At 38.2% G+C, this 12,831-nt stretch overlaps 1 protein-coding gene across 1 annotated transcript; it reads left to right on the plus strand.

Moving 5' to 3' along the window:
* Positions 1-864: 864 nt before the first annotated feature.
* LOC117994360 (dnaJ homolog subfamily B member 14) lies at positions 865-11,539 on the plus strand. Its single transcript, XM_034982276.2, has 6 exons — positions 865-1,385; positions 2,292-2,401; positions 2,992-3,163; positions 3,645-3,853; positions 4,869-4,956; positions 5,623-11,539. Exons 1-6 carry the CDS (start codon positions 1,049-1,051, stop codon positions 5,769-5,771), a joined length of 1,065 nt encoding a protein of 354 aa, XP_034838167.1. The 5' UTR covers positions 865-1,048; the 3' UTR covers positions 5,772-11,539.
* The last annotated feature ends 1,292 nt before the right edge of the window (positions 11,540-12,831 follow it).

Here is a 12,831-nt window from a genome sequence, read left to right on the forward strand (position 1 = left end):
ATTTTATTTGTTCCTTTTTTCCTTTTGAACACACTAATTTATTATCGTACTTGATGATGCCCGCGACTTTGTTTGCATGGATTTAGGCTTTTGAATTGATTTGATTTAGGTTTTGATTTTCCGGGATCAAAAGTAGCCTTTGTACTTCCTCGAGATGCAAGCAACCTTTATACCAAATTTTATCAAAATTCGTTAAACGGATAGGCCGTGAAAAGCTAGCAGACAGACAGACAGACACACTTTCGCATTTATATTATCAGTACCTATAGATATGGAAGGATGGATGGTATGGAAGATTGAATCGTTATTTAATAAAATAATTTGAACTCACGGTGAAACAATATATTGCTGATTGGTGTGAAAGTGGTTTAGTTAGGTAAACTAAACATTCCAAGTGTTTCTAGTTTTCTAATAACAGCTTTTTTATCGTTAAATAAGGGTAAATACTAAATAGTGTAGTAAACCCTTCTCACTCTGAGAGGTGACCCGTGCTCTGTAGTGAGCCGGTGATGGGTTGATCATGATGATCATGATGACTAAATAGTGCATTATAGCAACATTTATTCCGAAAAGACTAGAATCCAGAACTGCAATTATGTTACCATTTTACAAATAAAAGCAATAAAATAATTACGGGGCAAACTTGTTAAATAAGTAGTAAAACATAAAATGTTTTCATTTAAATAATTATTAAGGAATCTGAACTCTTTACTTTTATAGTAACGATACAAATTAAATTTAATTCATTTGATTTGTTATAATTATTTCAATATAAAATCAAACGTTAACTACGAGAAATACAATGTGGGAAGCGACGAAATAGGGACATTTATTCATAAAAACTGGCAACTCAGCAATAACAATGACATATATAATTTCCATATTTATTGATCAATGTCCGACGTCCATCGTAATCGTAAATAATGATTGAATAATTACAATAAACGTGGCCAATTTGCGCTAATTAGATTTGTGTGTTGCACCAGACGATTCTCGGACTCGTCTGGATTGTGTAGCTTTAACTTATAGTGTTTGATAACCCTCCAGAATGACGATCGAAGGGAATAAAGACGAAGCGGAAAAATGCATAGAAGTTGCGCAAAACGCCTTTGCAGCAGGAAATCTCGAGAAGGCCGAGCGTTTTCTGCTCAAAGCGGAAAGGTTGTACCCTACCGCTCGTGCTAAAGAACTTTTGACGAGGGTAAGAGCTGGTGCATCGGGTCAATCGACGAAACATAACACTCCTCCTGGAACGCCAAGTTCAGAAGACCTAAGGCGCAGAAAGAACGTAAATCCAAACCCTACCCAAAGAGAATACACGACAGAACAGTTAGAAGCCGTACGTAGGGTCAAAACTAAGTGCAAAGATTACTATGAGGTTTTGTGTAAGTACGAAAATAGATTTTTATTGACCCAAGGACATTCGCGTTGACTATCGTGTTAAATTACAATTAAATTTGATACCACTTTCCGTTGCGTGATGAAACAGCTCTGCAGTGTTTTGAAATGTTTTTTAGCATACATTTCTTTTGTTTGAAATATTCAGGGTTAAGATTGAAGTCTATTTATAGGCATAACATGTAGATCCTGTCAGGATATAATATTCACTTGACAAATTTTTCTTTTGTTGTTATTTTAAATTTATGACTCTTTAAAGATGATATCAGGATTGTTAATTTGAGTGATTGTTTCATCAGTACCCTTATTATGAATGCAAAAGTATGTTTGTTTGTTGGTTTGTCCTTCAATCACATTGCAACTGTGTAACCGATTAACGTGATTTTTTGCATGGGTATAGATAAAAACCTGAAGAGTGACATGGGCTACTTTTCATCCTGGAAAATCAAAGAGTTCCCACTGGATTCCTAAAAATCTAATTCCACGCGGACGAAGTCATGGAAATTATGGATCAGATTGTCCTCTTTGGACATCTGCCTCCTATAGAATTCGCCATTTTTCTCTGTCTAGTGCCAATCTGCACCATCCTTTTGCTAGGTAATCTTCTCATCTCCTCTGTGGCCATCCTCTCGTCGTTCGTCATAATACATACTAGTATTATAAATGTGAAACTGTAGGTCTGTATGTCTGTCTGCTAGCCTTTCACAGCCCATCAGTTCAACCGATTTTGACGAAATTTGGTACAGATACAGCTTGCATTCCGGGGAAGGACATAGGCTACTTTTTATCCCAGAAAATCAAATATTTCCCACAGGATTTTTCAAAACCTAAATCCACTTGTGCGAAGTCATGGGCATCAGCTAGTGTAAAATAAACAATTCTTTATGGAACAGGTGTGACCAAAGAAGCTACAGACTCGGATATCAAGAAAGCATACAAGAAGCTCGCTCTTCAGTTGCACCCCGACAAAAACCATGCACCTGGAGCTGCTGAGGCCTTCAAGGTATTGATATATCATTCATCATCATCAACCACAGAATTCAACCTCAAGAGTACACCTATACAACGTTTTGCACGCAAACAAAATCGTAAAATGTTGGCGGGGGACAGGGGTGTGATTGGTGGACTCAAAAGTTACGTAATCAAGAAAATGTGCGTGGGCCGACATTTATGCTAAGCAACTGCCTAAGCTTGGTAATTGGGGGTGTCAACCTACTAGACGTCTCTGTCATCAACACACCGGCTCATTACTAGGAACGGGTTTCCTCTCAGAACGAGAAGGGTTTGGCCATAGTCTGCCACACTGGCCTGTTTCTTGTGATTGGCAGATTTCACACCTTTGAGAGCATTATGGAGATCTCTCAAGCATGTGAAACCTTTCTTTACCATGTTTACCTTCACTGTTAAGCAAGTGATATTTAATTATGTACTTAAAACACACATAGCTCCGAAAAGTTAGAGGTGCGTGCCCGGGATCGATATGACTTCCGCCTTCTAATCAGAAGTTGGGGCCTCCTATTAGAAGGCGGATGTCTATTTAGACTATCACAGCTGTCAACGCATGCTTCTATCCAAATATTTCCCTGACCCCAGGCTGTGGGCAACGCGGCGGCGATACTCACAGACCCAGAGAAGCGCAAGCAATACGACCTGCGCGGCGAAGAGCCGCAGCACCCTACACACACACATCACCAGTTCTACGCGCGTGGGTTCGAATCTGACCTGACGGCTGAGGAACTCTTCAATATGTTCTTTGGAGGTGCTGGTGAGTGACATCTCTCTCCCTTCTCTCTCTCTCTCCTTCCCCTCTCTCTCTCCTTCCCCTCTCTCTCTCCTTCCCCTCTCTCTCTCCTCTTCCCCTCTCTCTACCTCTCTCTTTTCTCACTATCTCCCTCACTTCCAGATAGAGGGAGAAATACATACTCGCATCATCTACGCGCGCGGGTTTTAATCCCACCTACAGCTGAGGATTTGTTCAGACATGTTCTGTTCCCCCCCCCCTCTCTCTTTGTGGGAGTGATAGAGAGGCAGAACACTATACTTATGCTATACCATACCAGTTCTATGCACGTAAGTTTGAATCCAACCTAAGCAAACTTTTAGGATCAACACTAAAGCAGTTTTTCGACTATAATTTTGTTTTTCTCCTTAATTTACATTTTTTTTTCTAAAAGAATGAGTGAAAATTATAAAAAAAAAATATTGCGGTCGTTTCGCTCGCCGTAAACATCAACGATTTTTCCCAGCGTTCCCCGGCGGCGGTCCAACAGTGTACACGCGACGTCGCGCACGCGAGCCCGAGCCTCGGGACAACAACGCTGGCCTCATGCAGATGCTGCCCGTGCTGGTGCTAGTGCTGCTGTCCATGATGTCCGGCTTCTTCATCAGCGAGCCGGTGTACAGCCTCACTCCCACGCCCAAGTACCCGGTGCCCAGGGAAACTGTCAACATGAAGGTGAGTGGTCACCAACCCACCTCATTCACTTAAAGACTTGCTACATCAACTCCCACTAAAAAGGACTTTAAAATAAAGATAGTTAAAGCTTCCCTGATCACCACGCCACGTCGCGTGATGTACTAAGTTTGGTAGAAAAATGAGTACGCGACGTCGCGTGATGTGTAAAAACTATAGGTATGCGAAGCCACGCGACGATGCGTGAAGAGCAAAATTTGTACTTACACTGGCCATAGAAAGTCAGATGATGAGAGAATTTAGTAGTAAAATTAAATCATACCATATTATTTTGTCACCAGACTCTTACCACATTATTTTGTCACCAGACTGTTACCATATTATTTTGGTCACCAGACTTACCATATTATTTTGTCACCAGACTAGGGTTCATTCCCGGGAATTCTCGGCTCGAGAAAACTCGAGAACTCGAGAAATCATATTTAAGTCTATGAAATTATAAAATAAAACGATTTGCGTTTGCCGTTTGTTTTAAATGCAAAAATTTCATTTGATTTTTTTTTTCTAATTAACATGCCAAAAATGGTGCTGTGATTGTAATTTAATTATAAGTTAGGATAAGGTTAACGTTTTCATGTTGAAATTTTTGTTTATTGTTTGTTTTGTTTAAAAGAAAGAAGCTAGAAGTTTTAAGTTGATTTTTTTCTTTTTAATGCTGTGCTTGTGCTGTAATTGTATATATGTATAAGTCACAAATGTCAGAATAGCTTATTTTTTTAGTTTTCTTTAAGAAAAAGAAGCTAATTATGTTGAAGACTGTCAATAAAAGTCTTATAATTATTTTGGTACTTTTATTTGAGAGGAAACCACTGAATTTGTTGATTAATCGCATTATTGGAACTGAAGAATATGCAAATCCGTACGTAAATGTAAATTTCTCGACAACCCGAGAAGACCCGAGAAATTAGCCTCGAGAATTCTCGAGACCCGAGAAATTGATAAGCTCGAGAAATCATGAACCCTACACCAGACTCTTACCGTATTATTTTGTTTTCAGGTGCCGTACTATGTGAAAGAGAATTTCCACACTGACTACCAGGGCTCGTTGCGACGCCTCGAAATGGCGATCGAGGAGGAATACATAGGTAAAGCATAGATCATATAGATATAGGTATTATTTTTCATCTTTAGTGGTGGAAGTTTTCAGCACCATCCATGAAAATTTTCGCGAACGTTGCCTGGAAACCTCCTCCTTGACGGCAACGTTAGTTCCGATTTTCGCCACGCGCTAAGATAGCCTTGTCACACTGTACATTATTTCACTGTCAACAATGGCACCGATTCTAAGCACAACCTAATTTTAGAGTATTCGCACCCTCGTCTTAATATTGTAATATGAAAAGGACAGAAGCAGTTTGACATTTCTAAATTTAATTTTTAGATGGTAAAACCCGTGATTTTAGCACGCACTCGCGAACCTACTGTTTAAATTTGTATTGTGCACTAAAATTAAGAGTCTTTAAATGTGAAAGTCATGTTCCGTTCCTTTTTTAGCATTAGTAAAAAGAATAGGATGCAGATACTCTAAATTTAGTTTAGAGAGAGACTAGAGAATCGGGGCCAATAATTAGTTAAGTTCTTTTTGTTTGTCTAGATATTTTGCAAATGCTGTGTACACATTTTATAGATACATTTATCAGCCTGTGTTTGTCTATAAGTGTCGTAGTTTGTGTTAATGTATTGTGTGTGTTCCTAATAAAAAAAAAATAAAAAAATAAAAAAAAACAATAAAAAAACTCGTATGTTTCCAGTGGGTCTCCGACACGCGTGTCAGCGCGAGCGCAACTACCGCGACAGCGTGGCGTGGAAGGCACGCAACTTCGGCGACCCGCGCCACCACGCCGACGCGCAGCGCCTGCGCATGCCGTCCTGCGAGAAGCTGCAGCAGTACCAGCGATAGATTACATACTACCCTTCCCGTGCTGTTGTTTCCTTTCCCATCCTAAAATACATCCTCTATAACTATGTAAACGTTCATAATTCGTACCACGCGTAATCCACGCCACTCGATTATAATCCACACCACTCGATTATAATCCACACCACTCGATTATAATCCACACCACTCGATTATAATCCACACCACTCGATTATAATACATACCACACGATAATGCTCCATACCACACAATTATAATCCATACCATTCTATAAAACTCTAGACGAAAAAATACTTTTTTTTAATTGGTTTTACGCCTCTGGGTTCTGGCCCTTTTGAGCCTTGACAAAAATACCCTATGCCGTCCTGCGAGAAGCTGCAGCAGTACCAGCGATAGATTACATACTACCCTTCCCGTGCTGTTGTTTCCTTTCCCATCCTAAAATACATCCTCTATAACTATGTAAACGTTCATAATTCGTACCACGCGTAATCCACGCCACTCGATTATAATCCACACCACTCGATTATAATCCACACCACTCGATTATAATCCACACCACTCGATTATAATCCACACCACTCGATTATAATACATACCACACGATAATGCTCCATACCACACAATTATAATCCATACCATTCTATAAAACTCTAGACGAAAAAATACTTTTTTTTAATTGGTTTTACGCCTCTGGGTTCTGGCCCTTTTGAGCCTTGACAAAAATACCCTATGCCGTCCTGCGAGAAGCTGCAGCAGTACCAGCGATAGATTACATACTACCCTTCCCGTGCTGTTGTTTCCTTTCCCATCCTAAAATACATCCTCTATAACTATGTAAACGTTCATAATTCGTACCACGCGTAATCCACGCCACTCGATTATAATCCACACCACTCGATTATAATCCACACCACTCGATTATAATCCACACCACTCGATTATAATCCACACCACTCGATTATAATACATACCACACGATAATGCTCCATACCACACAATTATAATCCATACCATTCTATAAAACTCTAGACGAAAAAATACTTTTTTTTAATTGGTTTTACGCCTCTGGGTTCTGGCCCTTTTGAGCCTTGACAAAAATACCCTATGCCGTCCTGCGAGAAGCTGCAGCAGTACCAGCGATAGATTACATACTACCCTTCCCGTGCTGTTGTTTCCTTTCCCATCCTAAAATACATCCTCTATAACTATGTAAACGTTCATAATTCGTACCACGCGTAATCCACGCCACTCGATTATAATCCACACCACTCGATTATAATCCACACCACTCGATTATAATCCACACCACTCGATTATAATCCACACCACTCGATTATAATACATACCACACGATAATGCTCCATACCACACAATTATAATCCATACCATTCTATAAAACTCTAGACGAAAAAATACTTTTTTTTAATTGGTTTTACGCCTCTGGGTTCTGGCCCTTTTGAGCCTTGACAAAAATACCCTATGCCGTCCTGCGAGAAGCTGCAGCAGTACCAGCGATAGATTACATACTACCCTTCCCGTGCTGTTGTTTCCTTTCCCATCCTAAAATACATCCTCTATAACTATGTAAACGTTCATAATTCGTACCACGCGTAATCCACGCCACTCGATTATAATCCACACCACTCGATTATAATCCACACCACTCGATTATAATCCACACCACTCGATTATAATCCACACCACTCGATTATAATACATACCACACGATAATGCTCCATACCACACAATTATAATCCATACCATTCTATAAAACTCTAGACGAAAAAATACTTTTTTTTAATTGGTTTTACGCCTCTGGGTTCTGGCCCTTTTGAGCCTTGACAAAAATACCCTATGCCGTCCTGCGAGAAGCTGCAGCAGTACCAGCGATAGATTACATACTACCCTTCCCGTGCTGTTGTTTCCTTTCCCATCCTAAAATACATCCTCTATAACTATGTAAACGTTCATAATTCGTACCACGCGTAATCCACGCCACTCGATTATAATCCACACCACTCGATTATAATCCACACCACTCGATTATAATCCACACCACTCGATTATAATCCACACCACTCGATTATAATACATACCACACGATAATGCTCCATACCACACAATTATAATCCATACCATTCTATAAAACTCTAGACGAAAAAATACTTTTTTTTAATTGGTTTTACGCCTCTGGGTTCTGGCCCTTTTGAGCCTTGACAAAAATACCCTATGCCGTCCTGCGAGAAGCTGCAGCAGTACCAGCGATAGATTACATACTACCCTTCCCGTGCTGTTGTTTCCTTTCCCATCCTAAAATACATCCTCTATAACTATGTAAACGTTCATAACTTGTACCACGCCGATTATAATCCACACCACTCGATTATAATCCACGCCACTCGATTATAATCCATACCACACGATTATAACCCATACCACACGATAATGCTCCATACCACACAATTATAATCCATACCATTCGTAGACGGAGTAAAAAATCTAGACAAAGGAACGTTTGCTTTCTCATTCACACTAAAAAGAGAGCACAGATAAAGTTACTAATGTGAGCACCTATTTTTTGTCCCTTATCGTGTAACCGATTTTTTTCAAGGAGTACAACTTAAGTTGCAAAACAAACTTTGAGAATTCTTGGCATCATTGTATTTCTCATTAGTTATTTACTTGTTTTCACATAAAAAACGTTTAATACAAATGTTGTTGATCGGTTAATACAAATATTGACTTCTATATAAACAATGATAATTGTCCTGTTATTCATCGTTACGTCGCGTCGGCTATCGCTATCTCAGTCGCGGTTACACAGTACTTTAGTCTAGCTTTTTTATTCAGTCTACGATACCATTCTATAAAATTCTAGACGAAAAAATACTTTTTTAAAATTGGTTTTACGCCTCTGGGTTCTGGCCCTTTTGAGCCTTGACAAAAATACCCTATGCCGTCCTGCGAAAAACAAAAGCAGTGCCAGCGATAGGCCAGATTAAACATCCTTTGTTTTGTTGCCTTTCCCATCCTAAAATCCAAGTTCTGTAATTTTTTAAAAGATAATAATCCACACCACTCGATTATAATCCGTACCACCCGGTTATATTCCATACTATCCGATTACAACCCAAACCACACGATCATGATCCATATCACTCGATTATAATCCATGCTCTAACTCAGGTTTAGCGCTCTAATAAAACAAAAACGAAAAGAAAGACTTTGAAAATAGGTCATGAGCGAATTTAAAAATAAATAAAAAATTAATATAACTCCTTAGATTATATTAAAGAGATCAATAAAAAATCATAATTAAAAATGAAACATTATTTTCCAAATGTTTTTCGATAAGTTCGACACTGGAGGGGTTATAATAATATTGTATTCTTACAGCCGTACTCAGAGTCTCTAATCGTTACTTAAGGTTGAGTTAAAACGAGACAGATTTATGTGAGAGATATAGCTCTGTCTCGTTTTAACAAAACTAAACTTAAGTAACGATTAAGCGACTAAGTACGGCTGTTAGACTACCCAAGAATCCAAATACCTACTACAGTCTATAAACCAAATTCAAAATAGCTTAAAGTTTACTAGAATAGTTGATTTTAGTAATGAAAATACAATATATAGTGGCTAATTTAATGAGACATAATAATTCTCTAAACTATGAAATTCCTATAATATTTACCAGTCAAGTCAGCAAATATTGCTGTCCCTTTCTATAGGGACCAGTGTAAAAAGGACAAAGGATTGAAGTTTAGGAGATTTACGTAACCGAATTAGCACCAATTGTAGTGAATAGAATAGATAAAGTTAATAATATTATGCTGAGTATGAGTAGGAATCTGTAAAAAAGTCGATAATTTAATCGATTTGAAGTATTTTTAGGTTTCATTCCTAGAATTTTCCCGGTATAAATTGTTACGGCTATACTCACGTATATATCCCTATGAAAAAGTACCCCGACACAGTACTACTTTAGAAAGAGATAGCGGTTTTGTATTGTCTGTCGTTGAGACCAACAAAACGTCACGTAGTTTCATATACGCGGCCGAAAGTATTGTTACATGGGTTCGAAACCAGTCGACTATATTTTAGTCTACGTGAATATAAGCGTAACAATCTATACTTGTAATGGAAACCACTCACGATAGTTTAAACGCTAAAATATTTCCGGTATCTAACAGACTCAAAAAAGCTAGAAGTTAGAGCCGGGAGAAAATAGAAAAAAAACTATATATTTTTTTTCTGAAACTTTTACTGCTCTGAATTCTAGTTTTTTGAATCAGCTTTATAAGCAAAATCTTTTAAATAATTTTATGTTGAGCATTTTTGTAATTTATGGAATTACACAGTACTACTTTAGAGAGAGATAGCGGTTTTGTAGAGTATTCTGTCGTTGAGACCAACAAAACGTCACAACGTCTACAAAGTCGGAATCTCATTCTAAAGGTCGATGTATATTATTTTCTGCCGCGTACTGACGGAAGAGGTCGCGACCTTTAAATATAACGACAAAAAGTTCGTTGAAAAAAACTTTAAATAGGTAGTTGGATATTTCTAAATAAATGAACAAGACTATAACAACATTATTTAATTTATTTGTTTGTCGGTTTATTAATAATATAATTTTGTTGTCGCGGGCTATATTTTATGGTATCTGTAGGTGTTACTTACTTTAGAATTCCTTAATTAACTTAAAAGATAAAAAGTAGCCTTTCACTGAAATGCGTAAGAATGTTCTAGTTTACTGAAAATGTAAACAAGTAAATAGCTCACTAAGAGGCGCAATATACCTACGTAAATGATTTTAAGCTATATTTTAATGTCTCATTAACATCGAAATGACGTCATTTTGACGTCAGCCGAAATAAAAATATACCATCACTAAAATGGCGGCCACGCTCATTAGCAATTTGCGGGACATATGTACCCGTTATCTACATTAAAATATGTTATATACGCATCACATACGACCTTGTTACCACGAACTAACATTGAAATCATTGCCTATATAAATATCCTCTGGAATAACCTAACGCCAGAATTTTATTCTGATACAAGTAAGCCCTTGACTGCAATCTCACCTGGTGGTAAGTGATGATGCAATCTAAGATGGATGCGGGCTAACCTGGAATGGGTATGGCAGGTTTTATTAAACCCATATCCCTTTGGTTTCTACAGCATCGTATCGGAACACTAAATCGCTCGGCGACACGGCTTTGCCGATAGGGGTTTTCAGAAATTATAAACTTCCAAACCCCTGCCGGGAATCGACCCCGGGACCTCCCACTAACAAGATCACAGGCGCTTACCACTGTGCCATGGAGGTCGTCAAAAGTAGCGTCGCTTACGCCTTTCTCCGAGATTTCGGCGATTTGTTTATTTTTTAAGCTATCTAAGGAAAAACAGACTTTACCAATTTGTTATGCACAAAACTATAGTTAACAATTTAGTAGATTTAAGTCCCACAAATTGCTATTGCGCTGGAACACATCGAAATGACGTCATTTTGACGTCAGCCGAAATAAAAATATACCATCAGCTCGAAACTTCAGTCTAGTGCTGACGTCACTAAAATGGCGGCCACGGTCCATGACCCTATTGGTGTTCTCTGAACTAAATAGACAAAAAAGTGTTAACTTTTTTAGCATTGTTAGAACTAAAAATTAGAGTTGAGTTTATAGTTTTGTGTAGAACATAACATGTCATATTAATAAATAATTCGGTTATTGATTTAAACTGAAGTTACATAATATATTAAAGTTATTTATTCCTGAAAATATTTTTTTTTATTCTACCACCTTACCTTATTTTATACTATCAAAGTAAGATTAACATACCAAGTGGGATATCATATGAAACGGCTTTGCCTGTACATTCTAAAACAGATTTTTATTTATTTTTATGCTTAATAGTTTTTGATTTATCGTGCAAAATGTCGAAAAAATACGACTGTAATACGGAACCCTCATTGCGCGAGCCTGACTCGCACTTGCCCGGTTTTTTTGAGACGCTTTCAATAGGGTTAACGGGCTTAACTCAAAAGCTGTTAAAAAGCTGTGATAGCCTAGTGGTTAGGACGTCCGCCTTCTAATCGAAGGTCGGGAGTTCGATCCCGGGCACGCACCTCTATCTTTTCGGGAGTTATGTGCGTTTTGATTAATTAAATATCACTTGCTTTAACGGTGAAGGAAAACATCGTGAGGAAAGTTCTCCATAATGTTCTCAAAGGTGTGTGAAGTCTAACCAATCCGCACATGGCCAGCGTGGTAGACTATGGCCAAAATCCTTCTCACTCTGCGAGGAGACCCGTGCTCTGTAGTGAGCCGGTGATGGGTTGATCATGATAATACTTTAGGTACATTATTTCAGTCTTATCCTGTAATAAATCATTATTACAGGATTATTGCAAGAGTAAAAAACGAAGGCAACGAATAAAAACACAATCTAAATATATAAAAGGAAAAGGTGACTGACTGACTGATCTATCAACGCACAGCTCAAACTACTGGACGGATCAGGTTGAAATTTGGCATGCAGATAGCTATTATAATATAGGCATCCGCTAAGAAAGGATTTTTGAAAATTCAACCTCTAAGGGGGTGAAATAGGGGTTTGAAATTTGTGTAGTGCATGCGGACGAAGTCGCGAACATAAGCTAGTTAATGCTAAAATATGTATGTTTTGTATAAAAATAGTAATTACTATTCACTAGTACAATATTTCTATGTCGTGCAATACGGATAGTCAGTCTGTGTGTGGGCCACGTGTACACGAGAGGGGCGCGGAGACTTCTCCGTCCCTCCGCTAGGTGAGAGAGATCGGAGAGTTGCTTCGACATCTATTTTGAGCATATTTCACTTATATGAAGGCAATCAATAAATATATGAGGGTACTGATAAAAATGCGGGTAGCTGATAAAAAAATGAAGGCAATAAATAAAACACATAATTAATGCAAAACTATGTACCTATAGTATTTTATATAAAAAATATTATTACTATTCACTAGGGGAAAGGAGGTAGCGGAGAGTTCTGTCTCACTCTCGTTCCCGCTAGACGAAAGAGATAGC

This window comes from Maniola hyperantus, chromosome 26, assembly GCF_902806685.2.
Source record: "Maniola hyperantus chromosome 26, iAphHyp1.2, whole genome shotgun sequence".
NCBI lineage: Eukaryota > Metazoa > Arthropoda > Insecta > Lepidoptera > Nymphalidae > Maniola > Maniola hyperantus.

What these genes read in the sequence shown, in the direction of transcription:
- LOC117994360 (XM_034982276.2), top strand. Translation starts at nt 1,049, where the DNA reads ATGACGATCGAAGGGAATAAAGACGAAGCGGAAAAATGCATAGAAGTT. An exon ending in GAGCTGCTGAGGCCTTCAAG is followed by an intron (nt 2,402 to 2,991) that starts GTATTGATATAT and finishes CCCTGACCCCAG; the next exon opens with GCTGTGGGCAACGCGGCGGC. An exon ending in GGGAAACTGTCAACATGAAG is followed by an intron (nt 3,854 to 4,868) that starts GTGAGTGGTCAC and finishes TTTTGTTTTCAG; the next exon opens with GTGCCGTACTATGTGAAAGA.